The sequence below is a fragment of the Haliaeetus leucocephalus genome, unplaced genomic scaffold (assembly GCF_000737465.1).
Source record: "Haliaeetus leucocephalus isolate CR32 unplaced genomic scaffold, Haliaeetus_leucocephalus-4.0 Scaffold339, whole genome shotgun sequence".
Taxonomy (NCBI): domain Eukaryota; kingdom Metazoa; phylum Chordata; class Aves; order Accipitriformes; family Accipitridae; genus Haliaeetus; species Haliaeetus leucocephalus.
In genome coordinates this window covers 502035-528559 of record NW_010972775.1, presented here as the reverse complement: position 1 = coordinate 528559, position 26525 = coordinate 502035, and the positions used below count along the sequence as shown (strand labels likewise).

Genomic DNA, 26525 nt, shown 5'->3' with positions numbered 1-26525 from the left:
TTATTTGGTACATTGAGCCACGTAATGAGCAGTGTCAGAAAGCCCTGTCTGCTGAGCAGTTATTACTGCTTCACTTTTTAACCTTCTGTTCTTGAAATTCTCTTCATCCTTTCTGCATTTCGTCAGCAGAATGGGCATGGTGGCAGACTTTAACTCCATCCTTTAGCTGGTCACGTACTCCAAGCGCAAACACCGTCAAATTGCATCTGACTTCTGTGATAGCTTTTGACAGTAAAGGACTTCATTTTATTCTTGGCTCAAGCAACAAGCTATCAAGTGTGTGCTTGTGTGCCTGTGAAGTGGCTTGTGCTTCAGTCTGTTTACAATGATGTTAAAGGCTTTTCATGTATTCTGACCTTGCAGAAATCAGGACTGAAAAGCTGCAGGTTCTCAGGGAGATGTTATTCTCTCATGTAGGTAGGAGGATGCTGGTGGCTGCACTGCACCTGTTTGTGTGGTGTTTCTGCACGTCACCCAGCTTAAATGTCATACAGCAGCATTGTCTCCCACCTCATCAGGGCAAGGAGCTCTTCCTACACTATATGTTCTTCTGTCAGAAGCTAAGCAGGGAAAGGTGTATGTATAATTAAATTTCCCAACCTCAGTCCTGTCATGGTGAAGATCCTGAGCTGGAAAAAGAATGACAGGGTGCTAAAATTGCTGTATGTTTTCTTGTGCCTCAAAAACTAGAAGTGTGTGGAGGTGAGGGAAGGGCACCTGGGGGTTAGAAGACCCCAGCTATGTTTGTGGGGATGTGGTCCTCTGAAGAGATATTTCTTTTCATGCAGATGTGGAATTTCCAAGCGATTATCCGTCAGGGTGCCTCCTAGGCTGTGTGGACATGACTGATTGCTTATCGCTAGAGCAATTTAATGAGCAGGTGAGTACAGCAAATAAACCTTTGCAAGCTTGCATTAGCCAACAGACTTTCACAGTAGTGTAACTCGCCTCCATGAGATGCTCTAGAGAAGACATTGAATGGAGATTTTAGACTGTGTTGAGAGAAGACACAACTACTACGCAGTCTTTTATGGCTAGAAAGAGAACGTACCAAGAAAGTGCATTTCAACAATGGTGGAAGGGAGCGGTAGACTAATACAAACTAAATCCATCATTGGCCTCGCTGCCAGTGGGGTAGTTTGGTTGAAACTAGTTTCTCACATACTCTGAAACTCTTTTCAATAAGGACTTATGCCTGTTTAATTAAACCGACACTAGCTTGAGAGATGATGCTGCAAGGGCTCATGACAGTTGTTGCTTCCCTTGCTGCACGGATGGATGTGCACCAGGATGCAGCAGCTGTGCTGGACTGTGGAAAACAGGAACCTGCAATGCATTAATATTGTATTTCTGGTTTTCATCCTCATTTGGCAAACTTGGGAGCTTACATCTTTCCTGGATGTGGCTTCTAAAGTACTGATTGTTTCTCTTAAAGAAATTTCATGGGGTTGTTGTAGAAAGAATTGCTCCAAGTTTTGCCCAGCCAGGCAGCAATTTTTTGCTACCTCTGGGTATAACTATGCTGATCTTCCCATCTCAGGGAGGACTCTGGATTAGGAAAGGTCAAGTACCTGTCTGGCTGCTTTTGGAGTGCCAACGGGATCAACTACCGTGGTATAAGAGAGGGTAGCTTGGCCCAAGCACAAGCATCTAGGTCTGTAGCTGCTGGACCTGCCTGGTGCTTCTTCCTGGAGCCAGAGGTCACACTGGCCTCGCTGGTGAGCGTTGTGCTCTGGCTGGGGCACTGGGTCACCAGGAGAAGGAGCTGTGGGAGGAGGTAAGCACCCTCCCACCAGGGAGGATGGACAGGAGAGCAGCAGGGTCTTCACGGAGACCCTGCAGAGAGGACATCCAGAACCCCTAGATATGGGAAAGGAGGGACAGCTGGAGATTACAGTGGATCAAAACTCCCAAGGAAGTCAAGGGACATTTAAGTGGCCTTTTTCTGAATGAGGCAGGTGATTTGATGACCAGGGACACAGATAAGTTTGAGGTACTGAGGCCTTCTTCACCTCAGGCTTCACCAGCAAGATCTCTCAGACATCTCGTGCCTAGAGGCAGAGTTCAAGGAGGCGGGGGACTACCTGTAGTGAAGGGAGATTGAATCAGGAGTCCTCTGAGAAATCTCAACCCATACAAGTCCATGGGTGCTGACAGTGTGCATCCAAATGTACTGAGAGTGTTGGCAGGTGTCTTTGTAAGGCCACTCTTACCATGGAAAGGTTATGGAGATCAAGAGAGGACCCTGATAACTGTAGAAAGGTGACTTACCTCCATCTTTAAAAAGGGAAGGAAGGATGATCCTGGACACTTCAGGCCAGTCAGCTTCACTTTGGTCTCTGGGAAATTCACAGAGTGATTCCTCTTGGAAGCCAGTTTTGGGCACATGGAGGAGAAGGAGATTGGGAATAGCCAGCGTGGATTTACTTAGGGTTAAAATTATGCTTGACTGACCTGATTACCTTCTATGATCCAATAGTTAGAGCAGTGACTATCTCTTTGTATTTAGCAAGGCTTTTAGCCTGGTCTCCTACAGCATGCATGTATCCAAGATGAGTCATTCGAGTCTGGGTAGGTGGACTTCTAGAGTTGACAACTGGCTGGGTCATGGGGCTTCAAAGTGCAGTGGTGGTTGCCTTGTAATCTCCTTGGAGGTGGTATTCCTCAGGGCTTTTTCCTCAAACTTCTTCTGTTTTGTACATTTAGCAATGACCAGGGTGGGTGATGGAGTGCCCCACAATGAATGCTGCTTTTGGGGGGAGCAGTGGATATGCTTAGCAGCAGGGCTGCCATTCAGAGGAACCTCAACAGGCTGGAGGAAAGGGCTGGCATGATATTCCTGAAGGCCAAACACCAAACCCTGCCCCTGGGGTGGACTAACTCCCTGCATTGGTGCTGGGGAGCAGCTCTGTTGAAGAGGCCATGGGGATCTTAGCAGCCAGTGAGCTGAACTTGGCATCAAGGAGGGCTGGCGGCATGATGGCCCAATATGGCCAGTAGAAGCGATTATTCCTCTTTGCTCAGCATTGGTTAAATCACATCTGGAATGCTGCGGTCACAAAAAAGGTGTTGATAAACTGGAGTGAGTCCAGTGGAGGCCACGAAGATGGTTGGGGGCTGGAGTGCGTGCCCTGTGAAGAGAGGCAGGGGAAGAAGAGAGACCTTCTGCTTCCTGCAAGGAGATTATAGAGAGACAGAGCCAGGCTCTTTGCTGATGTACATGGCAGGAGGATGAGAGACAAGGGTCATAAATTGAAAGGGGAGGGTTCAATGTGACTTAAGAAAAAAAATTCCCCAGGAGGACAGCCAAGCACTGGAGCAGGCATTGCCCAGAGGGGTTGTGTAGTTTCCATCTGTGAAGATTTTCAAGACCCGACAGGACAAAGCCATGAGCAACCTCGCCTGAATTCAATGTTGACTCCACTTTGATTGGGAGGTTGAACTAGAGACCTCCTGAGGTCTGAGTCTCTGATCCTGTGACTGACTCCATGCCCAAAATCTGAAGCAGCAGCTTTCCTCAGGGTATGTTTTATTAACTTACAAAGCCTGCGCTTAGCACCAAGCACAGCACAGCTGTTCCTGATACTCTTTCATGCCTGTTCACTCCACTGCCCCTCGTACAAGTCAGGTTTGGTCTGATGGGAATCGCCCAATTCAGATCATGTAGGGCTTGATAGTGAACCAAGACCATGTTCAGAGACAGAATAAACTGATTCCTTGGGATGGAGGAGGAGGACACACCAGGCTGATAGGCATCTTCTTGCCATGAAGAGTTGGAGAGGCATCAGCAGCTGGGGGCTGCTTCTCGTGAAGTGCCTTTCTGGCTTTCCCAGACCCTGTGAGGTTTTGTAGCAGAGTGATGCCTGAAACTAGAGATGAAGAGAGTATTTCTGATGAGGTTGTGTCTCTTCTTAGCAGGCAGAAAGGGGAGAGATTGGAGTACGAGCAGCAGAGGGAGCTTTGGGACTGGAATACAGTGAAATCTGCAGGAGTATTTGGCCTTGTATGGGAGCAAGCCTTGAGAGAGAGAAGAGGAAAGGACATTGGGGTCAGTGTAGTTTTTCTTCTGTAGCACCCACTAATGTGCAGTTTGGTCTTAAATGGAGATTCTCATCCTTCTTCTGCTGTCTGTAACAGTGGTGGAAAAATTTGTCCTGGTCTCTCACAAGTACTTTTCTCTCTCTACTGATTCCTCTTTCTTTGTGGATATGTTCTTCAGGCAGTGGTAAAATGGCTGTGACAGCTTCTTACAATCTGGAAATTGCGCTGTAGGTAACTAGCTTTTAATCTTCCCGTAGAGGAGCCTCACAATTAGCTATGTTCTCTATAAATTCCTCCCAGTTTGCTGGCACCACTTGGCCGCAGAGGAGGAAGAGTAGTGTATTCCAGGAGCACTGTTATCAGACCTGTTGGTGAGAGACTTACCTCTCTTCTCAATGCCATGGCACTTCCTGGTTTATATTTCACTGGCTTTTTGCTGCTCCCATATTGCAAACTATTTATAATTCCTAATTTGTTGCCTTTTTGCAGTGGTTTTGTCTGTTTTTTTTCCCGGGATCACTTTATGCAGTGTTCATTTCCCTAGCTTGTGAGATAGAATTCAGAGATCTGAGGATCTTTCTGAAGTTGGTTTATGAGGAAATGTATGTCTTTGTGGAGTATCATGTGCAGCAAGTGCATCTGAAGGAAGCTGAGATTCATTTAATTGCGAATGCTAGCAAGACGAAAAAGTGCGCAGCGCCAGCTCAGAAATCTGAATTGGATCTCACTGGTAGTGGGAAATCTCTGCTACTCATGTTGATGATTCAGCCCAGGTTCATCCAGCAACCAGCACCAAAGCCACTTGTCAGCAGTGTAATCCAGCCATTTCTTGGTGTACAAAGACTCGTCCTCGCTTCAGGGGAGAGAGGGAAAGGAAGATGTGGTTTTGCCACTTATGGCGTGCAAAAAACATTGAATATTTTCTAAAGATCTGCAGTATATTAGCAAGTAAGGTTAATGTGATGCAGCAGCAGAGACGTCTCGGAGATTAAGCCACCACGGAGCTCTCTTCAGGCACTGTGCTTTGACTCACACCTCTCCTCTTCACCAACTCATATTTGAAGCTTCTGCATTTTCCGGAAGAAATCATTTCACAAGTGCAGGGCAAGCCACGTTTGCAGATTATACCTACCACCCAAAGATGAAATCGTTCCCTGTCTTGCTCATTGTCTTTTGATGGTGGTCTTGCCTTTTTCAGTAGCCACAGAAGTTTGTTTTGACTCTTGTGACCATTCGTTCCCATAGGCAAGGGAGACTCTTCCTGGTCTGTCCCTCCTGTGACTTGTCTATTATTTCTCAGTCCTTTTGATGATGTCACCCACTCCCTATTTAGTCCTGTCTGCAGATTTAATTTCCTTGCTGTTTGCATCCTCTCTCAGGTTGCTAATGAAGATGTTAGTGGCACCCTGCTGGTATTTTTCTATCATTATCCTCATTTAATATTTTTTTTTTTTACACTTGTGCTCAAAAAACAAAATCAAGCAGCTATGCCCCGTTTTGCTGGATGCTGCACCAGCAGACTCCGAGCAAGTCCCTGCCCTGAGAGCTTGCAGTATTATTAAGGACTGGTTATTTATCCGCATTATTAGCGGACGTGCAAGTCTGGCCTTGCGTAACCCCTTCAGAGGGGTCAGTCTTGCAGCTCTGCCCTACGTATAGTATTTGAAGACAGATTGACGTTGAAGTGGTTTGTGGATCTTCAGGGCTGTGAGAGAAGCGATGACAGAACAGGATCTTGTATGCAGTAGCTGGCAGGGAGCAGAGGAAGAGCAGAGAAGAGATGTCCTTGTGATTAAAATCAGCGTCACGTCAGATGACATTGCCCTAATCCCAGTTGTGCTACTTATTGCGTGAACTAGTTAAATCCGTTCCTCTGGGTCTCTTTCCCACATGGAGAGCAAAGCAGTGCTTCCCCATCAGAGGTTATTTACACCTAATTTTACTGCTCAAAGCTGTGATCTCTGGATTGAAGCTGCTCTAGGAGCAGAAGTTATTGTCAGGTAGGAAGGTCCACCCCAGGTATCGAGTGTCACTTGCTTTGTTTGCAGGGGACTGAAGCAAAAGCTGCTTTCTGAATTCAGCCCCACTGCTGAGGGTGGGTGGTTGGCTGGTGCCAGGAGATCCCTCTGCGTGGCTCTTGAATCTCAGTATTTCCAGTTGAGCTTTGCACATCTTGCACCTCCTTGGAGCGCGTTCTGGGCTCGTTTCCTTCTCTTTGTGGCAGCCACCCAAAAAGCCTTGGTTGAGACCAGAATGATCCCTTTGTTATGCTTTTCAATGCTAAAGGTAACCTGGAAACTTTTTTTCCTCCTGTCGAGATCTGAGCGTTGACGACAACTTTTCCTTGCTCCGGGGCTGACGTCACTGACACCTTGAGCAGAGCAAGGAGCTGCCTTTCTTTTCCTGCATGGGGTGTCGGTGACTTCAGCAGCACTCGGTGGGGAAACATGGGATGGTGCAGGCAGGGCTTGGCAAGAGTCTAAAGCAAGCAGGGAACTATTTACATTTATGCCATTTTAATGTGTTCTGAAGTCCATGTTCATTTTGCTAATGACTTTGATCTGAGAGACTATTACTTTAACTGGAAAAAGAATGTTTCCGCTGCTGCTATTTTAGTAGTTGATAGGTGTGTTTGGACTTACTTTGAATGCAAGCGCGCACACATGCCGATATCTAGATGTAGCTATTATCTCGGGCTGAAATACTGGGTAATTATGTTTGACGGGAGTAAAGTGTTTATTTTTCATTTCTAGGTGATCACTTAGTGTCCTAAATCTGCACAAGGGAACACGTCTAAGCTATTTTTGTGCCACGAGATTGCTACTATCATTTAAATAGGCTTCATCTTTCCCTCTCAGGAAATTTGCATTTAATCTCTTGTCCTCCTCTTCCCTCCCTCGTGAAAATAACACCAAAAAAAAAAAAGAGACTCGGGTGCCAAGCATACAGGACTTGCTTAAAATTCTCAAACAGGAGTAAAGAAGAAGGGTAGAAATTTTCTATATTTAGATTCCAGAAGGTGCCTGTTTAGATTATCTCCAAATAAAGGAACAATAGCCTGCTGGTAATATTTTCCTAAGAAAGAAGTTCATGAGGGGGAGAAACACAAACATATACATTGATGTGTACTTCGAAGAACAGTATAAATACGTAGAAACTTTTTATGAGGACCTTCTCCCTGAAGTAAAGGTTTCCTTATGTAGGCCCTGAGCAAGACAAATGCTTGTTTGTGTGGTGCTGTGGCTGTCCTGGCACCTCCGCTCACCCCCACCAACGGAATATTTGCCTTCTTGTTCCTGAGGCTTAGTTATTGCACCTCTACCAATAAATGATTTTTAGGAGGGTTTTGAAGGTTAGATCAGATATACTTCCTTCTGCAGCAATCTAGGTGGCTGTTAATGATTGCAACCGGTGAAAGGCCTTTGAACTTTACAGGTCCCTGAATTCTCCTAAGCTGAATTTGTCTTTCGCGTGCAGCCTGATGCCAGATCAAGTGGTATTAGGCATTAGTCTGGCTTGCAGGGATCTATGGGTGATGCATCTCTTTATTGGGTTTCTCACTGCATAAAGCCCCCCTGGTTCATGGTTCTAGGCGCAAAGCAGAGCAGGCATGCAGCTGGTTTGGATTATAGACGGTAAGAGATGGGGGAGTTTTTCCTTATGTGAAGTGCTTTGGTTTTCATCAGAGACTCTTCTAAGGCTCCAGCTGCCTTGCATAAGCCAGCAGGTTTACTGAGGCCACTGCTCAGTCTGTTAAGATGAAGGAGAGATTGTCACTTGATGATGATTAATTTAGGAATGCATTAACATGCCAAAGAAATCGAATGATAGAGGCTAGCTTGCCCTCTCCTCTGGTTTCCTAGACCCTAGGGAAAAAATGAAGCCAAGGCTGAAGCATATGACTTAATTAATGATGACTGTGGACTTAGCCTCTGCTACCATTTCAGCAAACTAGTCAGTGATCTGGGATTATTTTTTTTTCTTCTTTCAGATGTGGTCACTGATACTTGCCGCCTTCTTGGTGTTTGGTTTTCATTTAATCCTGAAACCAAGGGTTAGATAAAATTGACCTCGAGCCTGGCTGCTGCTCAGGTGCCCCACACCCTTGCCATCCGGTTGTAGTTCCACCAGGTTGAGCTGTGACCACCCTTTAGATGGTGACCCCAAATGACAGGGGAGCTGGCAGCTACAGGATATAACCACTGCAGTAAATGTACGAGTGCCCAAGGACTATGCTTGCTTAAGCTTTCATTGGCGTGTCATCTATTTCATAACCCTGAACATACCGGTCGCTCAGATGCGTATCCTGGTTCTGCCACACGTTGTGCCGTGAGAAATCCCGTCATGTTGGTGGGATTGAATCAATAGCTGGAAGCAGCCGCCAGCGTCACACCTCGTCCGGGAGTAGCAGCAAGGGTCAGTGTGGGGAGCGGCAGCTGCCGAAGTAAACCAGGGCAGGGACGTGGATGCCTTATCTGCGCAGGGCTGTGTTCACCAAAGTTAGGTTTTTCCCAAAGTTCAGCTGATCTCTGTCACCTGCTGTGCTCAGCTGTGCTGTTTTACCCCTTTTCTTTGCAACTCTGATTTATGAAAGGACTTTATGAAGCTAATTGAAGATGTCTAGCTGTATCTAGCAGGGTGCAGGTGCTGTGAGCTGCTTGAGCCAGAAGCAGGTGCCCTGGTTTCCCCTCATCTCCTTCTCCCTGTTGCCTCTTTCTTCCTCCTTGCCAGGTCTTGTCTGACAGCGCACGTGGTGAGGCTGCATTGCAGCTGAGGTTAGCCCTGCCTCTGCCATCCCTTGGCACAGGAGGATGAAAACGGCTCTTTCAGCTGAGCCTAGCACACTACTGAATATTTTTCCAAGTCCACCCAGTTTTCCCTGATGGTCATCAGGCACTGTATAAACATCTCGAGCTTTTCTCATGCTGCTTGTAGGGTTTACCACGGACGGGTGTTTTCTCAGGCTGGGATTTGAGCCATAGAAGGGTGTTGGTGGCTGTAGGTCCAGTGACGCTGGTTCAGGGAGAGCAGGGGGCTGCAGCGTGCCCGGTGTTTGCTGGCACCGCTGAGTCCTCCAGGTCTCCCTGCAGACTGGAGCCCTGGCAGACTGCTCAGCATTTTGAAATCTGAGTGCACCAGCACGAGTTTGAATATTAAATCTACATTTCAAAGTCCTGTTATTACTTATTACGTTTTAATTGCTTCCCTTGCCCTTTGAATCAAAGTACAGCTTGTGGTGTAGGAACACGATGAGAGCTGAGCTCAAGGCTGGGAGGCAGAGAACACCCACCGGATGGTTCTGACCGGCTGGGGGAAGGATCCTGCAGTGATCCCAGCCTGCTGTGTCTGGATCTGGTTGCGTACCAGCTAAGCATGCAAGGGGCAGAGCAGGCAAGGACTGACAGGCATCGTTGTGGGAAGAAGGGGAAGGCAGGCTAGCAAAATTCCTTGTGCATCCTTGCGAAGGGAGCCTATGCCAGCACATGATCTGCCAGCAGCAGATGTAAGCTCTCAAAAACAGCAGGGAGGATGTTGACTGCAACAATGCATCAAGGCTGTGGTTTGTAACCTCAATAGTAAGGCAGTTAACTTTTTTTTTTTTTAACAAAGACATTTTGATTGCCAAATCCATAACCATTAGCAGCTGTGGTTTTGAGCTGTTCCTTCCTCACACGTTGCAGTCTAGACCTGACAGGCTTTCAAACAAAAGTTTGGCTGCTGGCTTTTGTTTGTGTTTCTTTAAGATCCTGTTTTTTTTCATTTCACCCATTCTGTTGATTCGGATTGAACATTGACGCGTATCCCTTTCCTAACCCAGCCTCCATGGAATGGCTTCTCTGCATCCATGTGGTCTTCTGTGGCCAAGGGCAGTGTGTAGAGTTCCTTGGGTGCATGTTCACAAGGCTGCAGTACTGGCTGTTTCTGCCTCAGGCTAGAAAATTTGGTGTTTGTAGAAAGTTGGATCTGCTTTGGGGTTTCTTTTTAGGAAAACGTTATGTTTCTCACGGGCCAAAGGCTGGTTGACCTGTGCTAAGGCAGAGGGAACGGGTCCTTAAAAGATGATGCTTGAAAACATGCTCCAAGTTGAAAGTTTGGTGCAAGACCATGTCATGAGGGAGATCAAACCTTGAAGTGAAGCACTTGGTGCTCTGCAAGCTCTTTCCAAAACTGGAGGTCTGAGTCAGGAGAAGGTGACATGGAGCAGCGGCAAACCTGGATCTCCTGGCTCAGGCGATGGCTCCTGTTGCCAGTCAGGTGTCACCTTTGTGCGAACGTATCCTGAGCACTTCAGGGTGAAGGCTGGGTTGGAAAAATTGGCTAGATAATCCCCAAAAGTGAATGTCCTTGTAAAGAGACAGTGGAGACTACTGCTGTTAGAACAACAGACGGGGAAACGATGCTTCAACACCACTCTCCTTGGAAAAGCGACAAGGGCGGACGCGGCTTGGGCACAGTGGTTCCTGAAGCCTGGTCCTGCAGTCTGTGAGAAGGACGGGATTTTTTTTTTCCCCCTTGATATTAAATAACTCGTACCTGCAGAAGGGCCACAGAGCCGATAACTGAGCTTCAAGCACTGGATCGGTTTTGGCTGCAGCTGTACCTGGGCAGGTCTGCAGGGTAGCTGCAGGCAGGAACCAGGGATACTGCTGTTCGTTCCCGACTGAAATCAGGCAGTTTGCAGCACCCACAACTGGATAAGCATCATCTCTCTCATTTTTGATGGCTCCATTTCTCCTGCATCCATGTGTCCATGTTGCAGGCATTGCTGCGAATGCCCCTCTTTGGCTGCGACACCCCTGTCGCCCACCAGAAACTCCCGACTTTCTTTTCCCTTTTGCAAACTACTAAAGAAACATTTTCTAGCTGGATGGTGAGCAATTTCCCTCCGGAGAGGACGAGAAAATGGCTGTTTAGTAGTTAATTACCTGTTACGTTAGTCTGACAGCTATGAAGCTTATGAGGCATGCAAGAAGAGCGGATCCGCCTTTCCCACAAATCACCAAGAAAACAGGGTGAAGGAAGTTGCGCCTGGCTCCCAGGGGGATGCCTTGCGTCCTGCTCCTCTCCCTTGCACGTGGCCAGGGCGCTTCTCATAACACCCGGGGAAGAGCCCAGTGCGTGTTTTTGCCTGCTGGGGAAAGCTGATTTATTGCCACTGCTGGTTACAGCAGCCCTGCTCTTTCGGAGGGAACGCTGTCTCCGCCAAGATTATTTTTTTTCCCTTTGAATGCATTTTACGGTGAGCTCTCTTGCCAACACATGGGCTCCACTTGCTTTTATTCTTTCCAGACAGTGTTGCTTTCCAGTGCTGCCTCTTTTATTTCGAAGCTCTTGGAGAGCAGCAGGGAAATGAAGGCTGAAGCTGGTGTCCTGGCCCGGTGCTGGCTGGCAGAGCAAGCTGTATTTCCCATGTTGTTCACTGAGGAGGCATGCCAGGAAAATGATTCAACCCTTTCCATTATTAACCTTGCAGAACATGTCAACCACCTCCTTGCTGTTCGGTGCCAGTGCCCCAAGGCCACCCCCCAGCAGCTGTAAGATGGAGAGGATGGCAGCAACCCACCGAAGGACTACAGGTTCCAGCGTGCAATTCTCTGCCGAGCTCCAGCTAACTGGGATGTGCACCGGGGCCGTGTGCTCAATGGGCAAGAAGAGCGGAGGAGAGCTCAGGCTGCATTGCAGGGCTCTGTAGGCCAGTATGTGTAAAACGCTGGGGCTATTCCCGCCTGGTGTTAGCATTCAGTCTCTTGTGCCGCATCTGCTTGTCTCCTTTTGTGTCCGGAGACCTTAATGAGAGCAAAAGATGCTCTTGAAAGGTCGCTAACGAAGCTGCTGGGGAGCGTTTTGGCTTTGTGCTGTGCGGAGCCGCTGCTCCGTTGCACACGGTGCCTTTGTTCCTCCCTCGGATGCACCGGAGCAGAGCTCATCTCGTTAGTGATGGTTTGGCTCCCCCCCGGCACGTTTTCCTTCAGCTCTTTCAACTCCCCTGCCTTCAGTTCACGGCACTTGCGTTCAATCGAATGCAGCTTATTGGGGAGGAGTGAAGAAATCGAGGGGCTCCGGACAGCCCTTCTCCATGTTTTTTTTTTTCGTACTGCTGAGATGGAATCGGGACGAGATAAGGGTCCCAAACCCCGCATTGTTACCAGCAATGCAGGGCAAGCCTGTGTGGCCCCTGCATCCCACTGCAGGCTTTACCCAAATCAGGAAAAATAATATTTACTTTAACAGATTGGTGGGGGGGAAAAGAATTAGCAGGATTTTTTTTCCTCAAATGTCAGAGAAGGTGGGTTCGTGTCTCTGCTGGCTCCGAGCTGGCTTGTCCCCTCCTTTGCTCTTTTGCTGTGGGCTGTGGAGTGGGGAGGCTGGCAGTCCTGCTGCTATTTCTGGTGGTGAAGAGCTGGTGATGGGAGACGAGGGATGGCGAAAACAAAGTGTAGGGAACATTCATTAGCAATTATCCCTGCTTGCAGCTTGATTGGGGTGGCTGTCGGGGACATCTGATAGCCACTTAATGTATGTTCAAAGTGCTGGCTCCAGCGAGAGGGTGAATCTGGTGGCCGGTTTTCAGAGGAACCTAGTGCTCAGCTCCCTTTTCCAGCTTGTACTCAGATGCTACATTTAACCTCAAGCTCTTTCTGCGTGTGTTAAGCTGCCTTGAGATCTTCTTCCCCCCCGCCCCCCGCTAATCTCTTCACAGCTAGGTTCTTACAAACCTGTTAGCAGCAAATTGAAGCCCGACTGATGCAGTCGCAGAGATGGGATGAGCAAGGGGGGTGGTGGTTGCGTGGACGCCAGTGTATGGAAAATGTATGTGGGGTTTTCAACTGTGTGAAGCAGTGGGCTGGAGCAGCAGTTGGTAAGCTGTGCCGGCTGTTAGCAGCCCACGGAGCCCACCGTCCTCCCAACTGCCTTGTCGCAAGCCCGCGATGAGGTGGCAGAAGGTCTGAAAGGAGGCTGAATCTTTTTTTTTTTTTTTTTACACCATAGTTACATTGCATAACCCCTCTCTTTTGAGCTTTCCTGCTCATCTGCAGGATTGGAGAAGGGTGGGCTTTCTCCTTTTTGAGGGACAACCTGGCCTCTGGACTGTATTTGTTGTAGAGGGCCTTTTTAGCCACCTTCTCCTAAATGCTGAGTTGCTTCCCGGTAGAGGCAATGTCAAAGCCTGGAGTACTGGCACCTGTCTTATTTACACCTTCAAGATTATAATGGACTGCACTTGTAATTAAGAAGGAACATCCCCCATCAGACTCCTGGCTGGGTTTGATTCCTGGTCTCCGGTAGAGAGGGAGTGTGGTTTCCCTCTAAGTTGACCTTTTATTTTAAAAAAACCTGCTGTTGCAGATTCTCTTTGCTGGGGATATGCTCTGCCTTCTCTCTCTTGTGCACTAGGTGTGGCCTTTGGGCTTTTACTTCAAGTCTCAGGTTTGCTGAAGTGCTGATGGGCAGTGGCCGCTGTCTGAGGGGTGTAGTAGTTGGGAGTAAATTTTTTCTCTGTCTCCTAAACTTACTGTGTTGCAGATTGTAGAGTGACTCGACTGACCTCTTACAGCAGAAACATTGAGAAGTGAGGGTTTTTATTCGTTAGACATTTGGGCAGCTTTGGAAAATGTAACGGAGCCAAATGTGTTTGGTGTCTTGGTGGCAGCAGCTCCGCTGAGAGCATAAGTCAGCTGAGTAGTTGCCAATGGGAGAGGCATCTTCGGTGCAGAGCAGGTGGGTACTGATGTCCTTGTGCTGAGCTAAGCTGCAGAATGAGCCGCAGAGGTGGAGGAGTGCCGCCATTCAGCCACGCTGTCTGTCTGGATCCTGTTGACGACCAGACGAGATAGTGTAGGTACAGTCAGTAAGTGTCTACAGGCAACATTGCTCATGGTGATGATGTGTGACATCAAGAGCAAGCGCTGTTTAGGGGACTAAATAGCAATAGGGAGTGATTTTGGGTAGGAAATACTATAACAGCTCCAGTGACCTCTAGAGAATGAGGTCCATGGAGGTGGTTTCTAAACATGTTAAAATATTGGCAGCTAGTTACAGGTGTGCTGAGGAGAGGCTGTGCTCTTGGTCGTAGTGATGTGTCATGTGGCAAAAGCATATGTGGCTGTTTCTCTGTTCAGTTTGCAGGCAGTGGTTTCAAGAAATGCAGCGGGCACATCTAAATTCTTGCTGCTCTCTAAGAGGAGTTTTGGTTCCTAACAGCCCCTGGCCCCGCTCCTGCCATTCACCCGCTTCACCGGACCCTTCTTTGAGCAGTTCAGCCCATTACCCTGGCAGAAAACTGACTTTACCCAAAAGCTCCCTAAATTTCTGCAGGATGAATGAGTTGAATTGATTTGCGGAAGAGACCGGGGAAGAGGGGAGCCTGGCCATTAAGTTGGCTCAGCATCTTGTGAGGGCTCAGCATCTTGTGGGAGCTCAGCCTCACCTTCACCTGGGAGCATCTTGTCTCTAAGCAGAGGAAAGGGTTACAGCTTTTTCTCAGCTCCGGCAGGCAGGAATATTCTGCTTTTGTTGTTTGCCAGGATGGGATAAGAGGTTTCCGGGGTAGGTACAATAGGAAGCCTTAAATGTAGCGGCTCAACGAGGGGCTTCTTCCCTGCCTCCTGGGAGTGAGATGCCAGAGGAAGGACTGAGGCTTTTAAAATGCAGGACACGAACGGTTTTGGCACATGTACAGAAATGTACCCTGGGAGCGAAGATGAAAGGCGGCGGCGTGGAAGCGTAAACCCAAGTTGCAGCTGTGGCATTCGCCTTGGCCTTGGGATCGGATTGAGCTGGAAGCTTTTGGAGCTGAAGGTTTGATCCTGGTTTCAGATGAAAGCTGTCAGTGGAGAAACCGATGTGGCTGTTGCTTTCACTGCTGATGCCAGAGTACCTGTTACAGGGATATTCCCTGCAGGGGGGGCTGTTAGGCGTGTGAGGGGGGACATGGTGATGTCCAGGTCCACCAAGGAGATGGTGGCTGAGGAGATTTGGGAAGCAGCTGTACTCCAGGCAGCAAGACCTCTACAGCACACGGGTCCCGGACACACAACCTGGCTGACGAAGCCACTGGCAGAACCGTGTGTAGTAGAGCAGGGATGGACCACTTCTGTGACCAGGTTTGGTTGAGGGCTTATGGCCCACCGCTTTATGGTGTGACCTTTGGAGGCTGTGCTAGCGTGGGAGCTGCTGGGTACGTCAGGTCCTCTGGCTATGGAGGGACCACCAGTCACCGGCATGATGCTGAGAGCAATAAAGCGATGCCAGCATTTCACACTCACCAGGCGTTGGCCAGGGATACTCACATTGGCTCTTTCTAACCTTCCAAGATCCTCCTTCCCTGCAGATGGGAAATGAAAATCCTTGGCATCAGCATGGAGCGGTGGAAGCAAGTCAAGCAAAGTGGCTCAGCCAAAAAAAAAAAAAAAAAAGAGGAAGAAACCTGTCCAACCCCAGATCGGTACAGCAGGGCATCCGTGTGCAATGCAGATCAGCATAGCTCTTTCTCCCCTGGTGCAGGTGTTGTACAGAGCAGCTAAGTACATGTACGTCTCTCTCTTGCTCGATGAATGGCTCTTACATGCTGTTGTAAAATGAGAGGGGCTGGGAATGCTTTCCCCGGTTGATCCAATCCCGGTGTTGGGCTTCTGTAAATCTCCCCTAACCGCTGGCAGTGCTGCCAAACCCTGCTACAGCACAGGGAGAGCGGGTTGCTCCCTGCTTCCCTCTCCGTGCCCAGCTGTTCCAGGGCAAATCCAAACTCATCTTGGCAGGTCGGTGAGAGCTTTTCAAACACTCAGTCTAAGAGTCATTTGTTAGTAACAAATGGGGGATTTGCCAGGACACGCTGCTCCATCTGGTCTGGCATCCTGTCCCCTACAGCAGCCTTGACGGATCTGCTCGAGGAAGGCAGGGGAGGAAAAAAAAACAAAACAAGGCGGCAGTTTTCCCATGGAAGGAAAACCACTTCCGCAGTCAGTTTGAACAGGGTTTCCTGGGCTGGAGCACCTTCGTGGCATGCCCTCACCTCTGCACCTGTCAGCGCAAAGTCTGCTTCTAATGGAGAATCTGAAGTGATGGTTGGTATATACATTTTTTACTACTGTTTTGCATTTCACTTCTGAACACCAGTGAGGCTGAGCTGCATTCAGACAGGACTTCGGTGCACTTCCCTTGCTGAGTGGTTTTTTTTTCTCCTTTTTCCCCCTGTGGTTAACGAGAGAAACAATCTGTTTATACTCTTCCTATAAAATTCCCTCATGTCTTCATCACAGTGAAATCTTTCCGTAGACTCCGTGCGTGGAGCCAGCCCTGCACAGAGATGGCCGGCGTCTCTGAGCCATTGACTTGGCGTGCTGCAAGTGTTTTTTTCTATTGCTCACCCTTTGGATGCAGACAAATCTCAAGGGCTGCCTGTCCCACAGCAGGATGGTGCATGCTCTCCAAATCTCAAAGCGGCTTGTGTTTGGACTGAGTTTTTTGGGGAAGAGGTGGGGATGTATCCGTAGCTGGGAAACTGCTTCAGTAGAAGAGGTGGCTACCCTTCTAGTGGCCATCGTCTCATTGGGTTTGCCGAGCTGTTTTGGTTGAGGTGCTGGTGTGCTGCCTGTGACCAGCTGGGGTTTAGCAGGGGTACCCGCATCCCCGGTCAGCTGAATCCAGGAATGTATTGGCCTGAAAATGGGTCCCACGCTTGTCCCAGCACTAAGCAGGCAGTGAGCAGGCAAGCTTGTGAGGGCAGGGCCCCTGACTGCCTTTCTGTCGACACCCCACGCTTTAGATCAGCTTAAGCCAAGTGTGAAACCACACCTTTTAGGTGGCGAAACACAGGTCGGTGCTAAAGGGGGCTGAAAAGTCTTAGGGAGCACACAGGGAAGCGGCTCCGTGAGCAGATCTGAAAAAGGAGCAAGCTCTGGGAGAGGCATGATGAGAAGAGGTTTAGCGAGGGGCTCACTGATTAAGACCCAAAACTGCAATTGTTTGTTTGGTTGTTTTCATTAAAAGTTCTTGAACTGGTTTAGTCTGAGCTGCTGCAGCCTAGGTAGAACCCATCTCTTAAATAACAATTTCTCTGCTTCTGACCGCCAAGCTCTTTTCACACCCACGGCAGTCGGTCTGACTCTGTTTTGTGTGTGTGTGTCTGTGTTTCCCAGTATCCAGATCTGAGCCAGGAGTCCGGATCTCCATTTGTCTTTATCTGCACTAATCCCCAGGAGATGGTTGTGAAGTTTCCCATCAAAGGAAAACCCAAAATCTGTAAGTAGTAAAGTTTCTACAGATGCCCCCCTTGGCCTTTCGTGCCTGCTCTCCTCACCACCTCTGCTTGCCTTTGCCATATGAGTTCGCAACCTTTGCCCTGTGCTCTTTGATCTGTAGGTGTTTGTTTAATGACTCGAATACATCTGTAATATTTTTTTTGTCTTCAGTTCCCCTTTCCCCAGATGTTGCTTCCTTCCAAATACATGCCTCTTCCTGCCTCTGCAAACACTCGGGAGTCAAAGAGCGCTTGTGTCTGCAGCTGATCCGCTTCTGGCATCAGCCTGGGTCGGGATACGAGCCAGCGCGGCGATGCTCAGGCAGATCCGCGCTAGCTCCTTGCCTGTGGTTCAAAATTACCCTCTCGCCCATGAGGATGGCGAAGGCTTGAAGCAGCAAGAGCTGCAGGGCCAGATGGATGTTCTCCATCCGCAGGCCGGCAGGATGGGATGTCCTGGCAGAACTTGCAGGGAAGCGCCGCAGCATCTGTCCGCGCTCCGCTTGCCAGCGTCGTTAGTCCCTTTTATGAGCCACCAGCCCCTCCGCAGGCTGCCAGTTATTCCTGCCCGCTGCTGTAAAAAGGATGGAGGAGGGATGCAGCAGCTGGGGAGCCTGCAGTCAGCTCCGTCCTTATTAGCAGCCTCCCCACCACACAGCCTGGGGAAGGCACTGTACACGCTTTCAGGGGATGTGAAAAATTAATTTGACGGGCTAAAAGCAGCATAAGCAGAAATAGTCTTGGCTGTTTGTTTAGCAGAGCTGATGACTGGGTTTTCTTTCTCGTTTGCAGAGTGATTCTCTGTGAGTAGTTACCTAGCGGTGCAGGAGCAGCAGGATTTCTCAGGACCGGTTAATAAGGGCTTTTGAAGCACAGCGTAGGGTTATTTTTGTTGCTTTTGAGTCGTCGTCCCGTCCCCCGCCCCCCTTTGCTCAGAGAAGCACCGTTCTCCTACGGCTTCAGTCTCTCCCTGGGTGCTGGGGGTATTCCTGCCCTGCCAGGGTATTGAGCAGGGCAAAATGATTTGGTTTCTTCGCTGCCTTTTGTAGCAACATCTGGGAGGTGCGTTCAGCCGATGGCGACAAACGATGCCTGGTGAGCTGCAGCGCTCGGATCTTGCTAGCAGCACCGTCCTCCCTCAGGGTCAGGTCTTTCCTAGCGCTCCGGTGAGCAGGCAGGGTTGCGCCGAGTTACTTAGGATGCAGATGTCTTTGCTGCAGTAGAACAGCCTCGCCGCTGTTGCGTGCTGGAGCAGCTGCTGCATCCTCTTCATTTTTTTTTTTTTTTTCTTGTTTTAACCTCTCCTTGCTCTCATACAGGCTCTCTCATGGCCCTTCACTGCCACACCTGCCTCCACCCGGCCCGTGGTTAGGAGGAGAGCTGCCACCGGCAGCTGAAGGGGAAGCTGCCACGCGGTGTGAGCGCAGGGCGGCCGGCTTCTGCACGTCTGCCTTGCCGGGTGCAGGTGCTGCCGGTCCCCTCCCCATCTGTCACATCATCTCCTTTGTGTTGTGACACTTTCCTGCTTGGAGAAGGATCAGTCTAACAGCCTGGAAGGAAGCCGGCTGTGCTGGCGGCTGCCTGCGCTGCCCGCTCCTGCTGCTGGCCCTGCCTTTCCTGCCCTCCATCCCGACAGGAGCTGTCACGAGAGCAGCGGCGGGGGAGACTGTGGAGTTGTACGTTCCCTTCCCGGAGGGGACGTCATCTGTCTGGGTGATATTTGTGACAGCCTAGGGAAGGAGCAGGGAAGCCTTTGACCTTTCACTGGGGTAAGGCACTGTTTTAATAGGAGTTGGCATTACATCCGAGGCAGTCAAAAGCTTAATTCTCCAGGCTGGAAGCAGAGCAGGGGGAAGGTGCCGGCTCACGTCCCCACCTGAGCTTGCTGGCTGCCCTGGTCTCCTTGAAGCCTGGCTCCAGCCATGACAAAATGCCAGTTTGTCTTGTTGGGAAGCCAAGCCAGAGCGGTTTTCCTTGCCAGATAACAGCATGGACCTCGCCACGATGACATCTGAATGCTTCTCCGTTGCAAATTAGTTGTTTCTAGCAGCCTGGGGACGGGAAAAAAAAAGTAACATAGTTTGACTTTTGCTGCCAGGGTTATTGTTTGTGTGGAAGGGACGGGCACTGTGTTGGTATTGCATCTGGGAGCATGGCTTTCCCCAAACACATCCCTGCTTAGTTTTAGTGCGTGCGGACAAAGCTCGGTGGTGGTTCTCATGGGAGATTTCCTTGAATCAGGGCAGAGCTTCCCTGAAGCCTCCCTCGAGCATTGCTGAGAAACCTCCCTTCAACAGCCAGTGGCTGGAAGAGCGTGGAGAAGCAGGCAAAGGGACACGTCGCAATGTGAGACGAGAGTCCTTAAATCATTGAGTGGAAAGAGAAGGGGACCCTGGGGCTGTGGCCTTATTTTTAGCCTTTTCCTAAAGGTTACCTAGCTGATGCTTTGTTTGCCAGCTGGTAGAGCAGAGGAGCCTCCTGATCGCTTTTGGGGTCCAGGAGGAGCAGGCAGGCGTGTTAAATACGAAGCTTACAGCCCTGGAGGTGACACGGTGGTGGTGGTGGGGGACCAGAGCATGGAGCGAGTGTGAACTTGCTGCCTTTCTCCTGCCAAAAACCCCACAGCTTGGCGACACGGCAGTCTGACACGCTGCTTCCGGACAGTCTGGCTGTGCTGGCTCAGCCTTGTTGGGTGCCCGTTGCTGTTTCCAGCCATTGCAAGGAGGGAACTTCTTCCCCATCCTTAGGCAGGTGGGGAAAGTCTTCTCCCACATAGGGTGGCAGAGGGGATGGTGGATCTCCCAGACCTTGTAGGGGACCATCTTCCAAACTCCGTGGGCTCAGAGTGAGAACACTGTCTGAAAACAGATGCTCCAAGAAATGCCCTGTTTTGCCCTTTCGCTTGGCCTCAGTTTTAATTTACTCATTTGTGATGGTGGAAGACTTTTGCAGACAGCCTTTTGTGTCCCGTGGGCTGCAGGTTGGCAACTGCTGCACCAAGACATTGGCAGTGTCTGGTTCCTGCTCCCAATTTCGACCTGACTGGAGTCATGTTTCAGTTTGCGGATCTATGGCACAGTGACTTGCAAATGCTTGCTCACGTTTGGTTTTTTGGTTTTTTTTTTTTTTTTTGCGTGTGTTATGGTTTTGGTGCATTGAACTTCCTTCTCAAGCTCAGACAGCAGCAAGGCTGGCCCAAAACTCGGGCTGAAGGAGGGGGATGGGTGTCAGGGAGGCTGCGTTGTGCTGGTGGGACATCCTGAGCAAAGCAGTTTTGTAACCTGCCTCTCCTGGGAAAAGTGTTGTCGGACCCTTTGTTGAGCTGAAATTGAGAAGTTTTCTTGGTTTGAAGAGAAGGTGATGGTCTCTGGCTGGTTTGGAGCCATTTTCTCTGGACAAGCGCCTGCTTCTCATGGCACGTGGGCATTTACCAGCAGTTTTTGGAGCAGTGGCCAAAGTGGGACTGGTTTGGAGCCTGGTGGACCTTGTCCCCACCGGGGATGAGATGTGCTGTGTGCTGCAGCTGGGTTGGAGCAACGCGGCTCTCCCAGGGGCCGCGTGGGCTGTGCTTCACCCACGGGGTGACACTGGGCTTGATTCCCCGGAGGGACAATGCTGAGGGACCCAGATGAAGTGCTGAAGTGCTACCAGCTCTGGCTCCATCCACCTCACTGGGTTTTCACTGGGACAGGCTCTGTCTGTCCATCTCCTTGGGATCAAACTTTGATCCCTTTGCCTCCTCTCCTGATGATGTGACCACAGTGGATCCCTGTGTCCCTCCCGAGGGACACAGGGGATGCTCCCTAGGGACAGGGGCCGCCCTCCCCAGCTCAGAACAGGGTCTGCAATTTTTGCTGCTGGCTTCTGCAATGCATTGGAGCCCCATCCCTGCTCCCAGCTACAGAGAGAGACGGGACGAGGCTGACATTTGGAGGATGGGAAGACGCAGGGGAGCAGGAGCAGGGAGGTGAGTTCCCAGGGAGATGTGGCATTAGGAGGTGACTGGCGCTGGTTGACGGCAAAGCCTCTCCAGGAGGCCAGCTCTTTGCTGTGCTGCCTCACTTAAGGTCACCTTCCCTTCCTTCCTCTCCCTTTTGGAGGAGGGCCCTTTGCCTGCGAGAGCAGGAGCATCCTTGTTTTTTTATGGGCAGGGAGAGGGGGACAGGGACACTCCTCTGAGGCAGTGCCTCAGCCTCCCGGCTTGCTTGCCATGCCTGGCTTTTGGCTTCTTCTGCAGGAGTTGCCCAAATCCTATATTCTTTGTCCTGCTCCTCTCCCAGGTGGGAGAGCGGAGCTGGCAGCAAAGCCACCGAGGGCTGTGAAGGACAAGGGGAGGCAGCTTTTGGTCCAGGTCCCACCGGAGCAGCCGGCCATGGGTGCCTGGAGTCCCCGAGGTGCTGCCTGGTGGCAAAGGCAGTGTGGCCCTCCCAGCTGGTGGCCTTGGAGGCCACCAACCTGGCCCTTGGCAGCACAGGGTGGTTGGTCCCCATCACATTGTGTGCCCCATTGCGTCATCGTCCCCAGGCTGAGGGTTTATTGTCCCCAAGCCCAGCTTTCTGCCATGCTGTGGTGAAACAGTCCCCAACATGGTGCTTGATGGTCCCCCATCGCCTTCAAATGTGTTGACACGCATCCTGCGGGCAAGTGAAGGGATCATTTCCCCGCCCCATAGTGGTGGGCAAGCGCTGGATGTTAATTTACTCTCCTCCTCACTGAATTTCCCCCTCTCCAGCGTCTCTTTGCCGCGTTGGACATGCTTGCCCCTGGCTCCCTGGTGTCGCGCCTGCGGAGGGAAGCCACGGTGGCTGGAAACGCCTGGCTCCTCAAGCACGATAATTGAATGTGACAGGAACACACTAACTAGGAGACCTCGCTGCCTCCAGCTGATTTGCATTGCAAATAGCATTTAAAATTAAAGAGTGATGAGGGTTTGTTGTGTTTTGTTTTTGTTTTTTTTTTTTTTTTTAATCCCCTCTTTACAGGGAAGCTGGATGCAAAGATCCATCAGGGAGCAAAGAAGGGGTTAATGAAGCAGAAAACAATGGGGTGAGCCGGTGGGGAGCAGCAACATGTTCCCACGCAGCACCCGACTGTCACCAAAGGTTGCCGGGATGGTCCTCGACTCCGGAAAGCAGGTGCAAGACGGATTCCAGAGCACTGTTAGGTATTGCTTTATCCATTGTATTCCAAAAGCATTAAAAGAGATGTGTTTTCACTGAGCTCTCATCAACAGCCCTGTGCTTCCTGGGAAGTCATGCACTGTGGACAAGGGTGGGTGGGAGATGGAGCTTGACGGGATGGGGTTCAACCAAGCGCTGGGATCTCCACATCTCCCATGAGCACCAGATCCCAGGACAGGCGAGGGGAGCTCGCCAGCAGCGGCTAACCCCACTCCATCCGTCTTGGCAGGTGGGAGGTAGCTCCATCCTGGCTTTGGGAGCGTCTCCCTCCCCAAAATGCGCCTTGAGGTTTTTGGGCTGGATAGGGTCAGACACATCGTGGTGCTGGCCTCGCAGGAGAAAGGCAAGAAACTTGGGGGGGACGAGGGGGATGGCGCCCAACAGCCAGAGAGCCTGAGCCCTGCCGAGCGTGTGCTTGGGGAAGCGGGAGACTCGGGGTAAGAGGTGGGCTCTGTTCCTGCTCAGAGGCTTTCTGCTCATGGGAGCGTGCCCTTCCAGCTCTTGGCATCGCTGGGAAGTGCCCAGCCTTAACGTCCCACTCTCCTGATTTGTATCAAAGCAGCAGCCACCCTGCAAAAGCTGACCCGCCCCTCCAGCAGCTGTGTGCATGAGCTAAAAACCCGCTCTGCCTTATGAATAAGATTAATTTCTCCTTTTTCTTTAATCCTTCATATTCAGCATTTCCCCGCATTGCCATGTCTGTGCTCATTACGCATTCGTGTTCACTGGGCTGTGAGCCTTTCCTGCCATGTTGCTTCAGGCTCTTCCTTGTTGTGGTCTAAGTGCTCCTCCTCATTCCTCGGAGCCCACCCTGCTCTGGAGGGGACAGAGCAACCCCCGAGCACTGCTGGCATCCCTCCTCCTCCCCAGGGCCACAGTGGGGAGCAGAGCAGGGCTGCTGGTTCAGCTGCTTGGTGCTGTCACTGGTTACAGGTTGTCCCAGTCCTCTGCTTCGGTTCCTGTCGCTACCCCATCAGGGAGGAGGAGGAGGGTGCGAAGCCTTCGTGCCAACCGCCTGTGCCCCCTGAAATTTGGCAGCTGGATTCTGCAGTGCTGGAAGCCGACCCACTAGTGCTGCCGTTTGCCCTGGAAGTTGTCTTCTGGCTCTGTCTTCTGCTTTTGCTGCCTATGGGATCTCTGAGATGCTGGAGGTGGTGGATCTGGATTCGACGCCCGCCCGTGTCGTTCCTCATTTGGAAAACGCTGGCGGGTGTTTCAGCTCTGAGTTGCCTGGGCTTGGCACGGAGGTCATGCTACAGGAGCTGCCGTTCAGCCTGGCAGAGGGAGGTGGGCTTCTGCCGCTTCCTTCCTCCTCTGGCTGCGTCCCCCCATCCACCAGCCTGTCACTGTCCCTCGTGTCTCACCAGCACGGTCCCAATCAGCTGTGCTGGGACTCCCGGTGACGTTCCTGCACGTTCTTCTTTTATCAGGGAGGTCCTCCTCTCTTGCATGGATGTGCCTCAAGAGCGAGGGGAAATGTCAGTGGTGCCTGCATGGAGAGGGATGGGGGGCTTGGGGTGGCATCCTGGGGTCCTGGTGCTGTGGGGAGAAGGAGGTGGGAGGGGCAGGACATTGAGGTCGCTTTGCCCAAGGTGCCTGCAGCTCCATGGAGCATCTCTCCTAGAGATGGGAAGGGGTTGACCCTCGAGCAGCTGGCCTGAAGGCAGCGCTTGTGGGACCAAGGTGGGGGAGACGCTCTTCCAGGCAGAAGACAGGCGCGTGGAGAAGGAGGGTCCAGTTACATGGCGGACAACGTCTTTCACAAAGCATCACAGGTGTCTTTGCTGCCCTGCCCTGCGCCTCCCCGGCATGGCCTGAGATGAGCGGGATGATCGGGACACTGAGCACCCAGGGAGGACACGCTCAGCACCCAGGGCTTGCACCCGGGCTCGGGGTTTCCAGCTCCTGCTCCTTATCCCAGGAGTGCAGCACCCTCGGACACGGCTGTGACAGCGTGGGATCTTTTACCATCGCCGTAGGACAAGGGGACTGTGGGACTCGTGTCCTGTCCATCACACCCAATGCCCATCAAAATCCCCATCTCAGGGCACTGCTTCCCAGGACAGCTCTCCCACCCCCTACCTAAGCCAGGTTTTTAATACGAGCCTAGGATTTGGCTTCATGTCAAACCAGATCCATCTCCTGTGTCCACTTCCGTGAAAGCGGCAGCTGTTTTGTCACCTCCCTGTCCTTTATATCGCTCACAGCTCACATCTTTGTGTCACCCGAAGGTTTCATCCCCAAGGATTTCACGTTCTCCACTGTTGTTAGTAAAATGCACTGAGTCCTGCAGCACTGGCGGCTCCAGCAGCCCCGGGCAGACTGGGTCGCCGGCGCTGCTTGTGGTCATGGCAAAACGCACCATCGGAGGGATGCCGAGATCGTTTCCAATGAAGCCTTGTTGTCTGGCAGTGTTTTTATTTTCCTCCTGTATTAATGACATCATTTGTGGTTTTGCCGGGGAACGAGCAGACTGAGGCACTGATCCATCCTTGGTTTGTTCTGCGTTCCTGGCAGAAGCTGGTTTTCCCACCCTCCAGAGCATCATCCCTGGTCTGGGATGTGCTGAAAATCAATACCCAATGCCCAGAACACCTTTTACCCAATCCTTTAAAAATTTTTGGTAAAAGCTGACCTGAATTTATTAATATAGATTGTCTTGGGGCCCACCAGCGTTGGGTTTGTGCCACGCGAGGACAATTTCTCTTCACCATGATAAGGAAGAATTTCCCCTCTTCTCTTTTGGGCTAAATGAGTGCTCTTCTCATCCCTCTTCTCCTACTGCTTTAAACCTCTTCTGGCTCCCCTCCTGCCTGCCCCAGCCCCAAAATCCAGAGAAACAGGGTGATGGCACCCAAAAGGCAGCCCTTCACGCTGTCCCACCTCCTTTGCCAGAGGCTTGGCTCTCACACCGTCCTCGTTTGGGGACGAAAAGCATCAGAAGAAATCGGCGTCTCCTTTGGTGTCCTCCTGAAACCGTGCTGGAGGAGGAGACCTGCCATCCCCAGGGATGGTGGCACTTCTCTGGGCTGGGATGCCCCATGCTGGAGCCTGGGTGGGTGGATGGAGGTGGTGGTCCCCCGCTCCGTCACCTTCGCTGCAGGACTGTTTTCTGGCTCTGAGGTCTGCGCTGCCAGCGTGCTGGCTTGGATCGTGTACCCCATCTTCTAGTGGCACAGCTCGCTGCACCGGTTCGCCTTGGAGCTGGGGGCCAGCTGCTCCTGTGCTGGGCTGGTTTTGGGGTGTCCCAAGGCCAGGGCTGGGACAATCCCCGCTGGGATGAGCCGAAATTTCCTCGCTGGCCAGCGTGTGGCACGGCACCAAGGCTTTGGGGTGGGTTGCGGAGGTTTTGGGGACATGTCACCTCCTGGGGACGAGGAGGGCTGGGGATCCGGGTGCTTTCGGGAAGGAAGATGGTCCGTCCGTCCCACGCTGGAAATCTGTTTGGGGAGGAAAAATGACGGCGTGGGGCATGACGTCGTGGGTTTTTTTGGGGTGGATGTGCATCCTGGGCGGTGACCCCCGCTCCTGCCCGCTCCCGGCAGGTCTCTCCCAGCGGTGCCCTGCCCGAAAACCAGCCCCGAGCCGTTCCGTGCCGGCCCGGTGAGTGGAACCGGTGCCGGTGCCCGCCCCCCGATAGCGCAGCCGTGGGGGGACCATGCCGGGCAGGGGGTCTCACACGGCACCCCACAGCCCATAAAACACTCCCGAAAAGATGCCCCCCCCCCCTTCCCGAGGTGACACCCCGGCGGCTCCGGCTCCTCAGCAGGGGGAACGCTCCTCTCCGGGTTTTGCCCGCCGCCCCTGCGCCCCGGCTCCCGATCCGGTCTCCGCTTTTTCCGGCCGCGGCTTGACCGGAACCCTGGCGCCCCTCTTTGTGCTGGGGGGCCGCGCCGCTCCGGGTTTTCCACCCCGCCGGGGCCGGGGCTTTCCGCCTAGTCCACTCTCCGTAACTCCACCTTCCGGGTTTTGAGTCGCACCCCGCGCCAGCCCGCTCCGGCTACCGCTCTGGTTCCGGCTCCGGGCTGCCGCGTCCCCGCCGAGCGGAGCCGAGCGGAGCCGAG

General features: G+C 51.6%; 1 protein-coding gene across 5 annotated transcripts in view; it reads left to right on the top strand.

Annotated features, from left to right (window-relative positions):
- TRIP4 (thyroid hormone receptor interactor 4) overlaps window positions 1–22480 on the top strand; it is a 34309-nt gene extending 11829 nt beyond the window's left edge. For 2 of the 5 annotated variants that reach the window (XM_010571542.1, XM_010571546.1), the window contains 3 exons: window positions 789–880; window positions 17181–17283; window positions 17454–18020. In XM_010571542.1, the coding sequence (XP_010569844.1) occupies window positions 789–880; window positions 17181–17283; window positions 17454–17674 (416 nt within the window). In that variant the 3' untranslated portion in view covers window positions 17675–18020. Of the gene's footprint in view, window positions 1–788; window positions 881–17180; window positions 17284–17453; window positions 18021–18330; window positions 18443–18600; window positions 20354–22263 lie in introns of those variants that run through there. The other 3 variants (XM_010571543.1, XM_010571544.1, XM_010571545.1) reach the window with 3 other exon arrangements.
- The last annotated feature ends 4045 nt before the right edge of the window (window positions 22481–26525 follow it).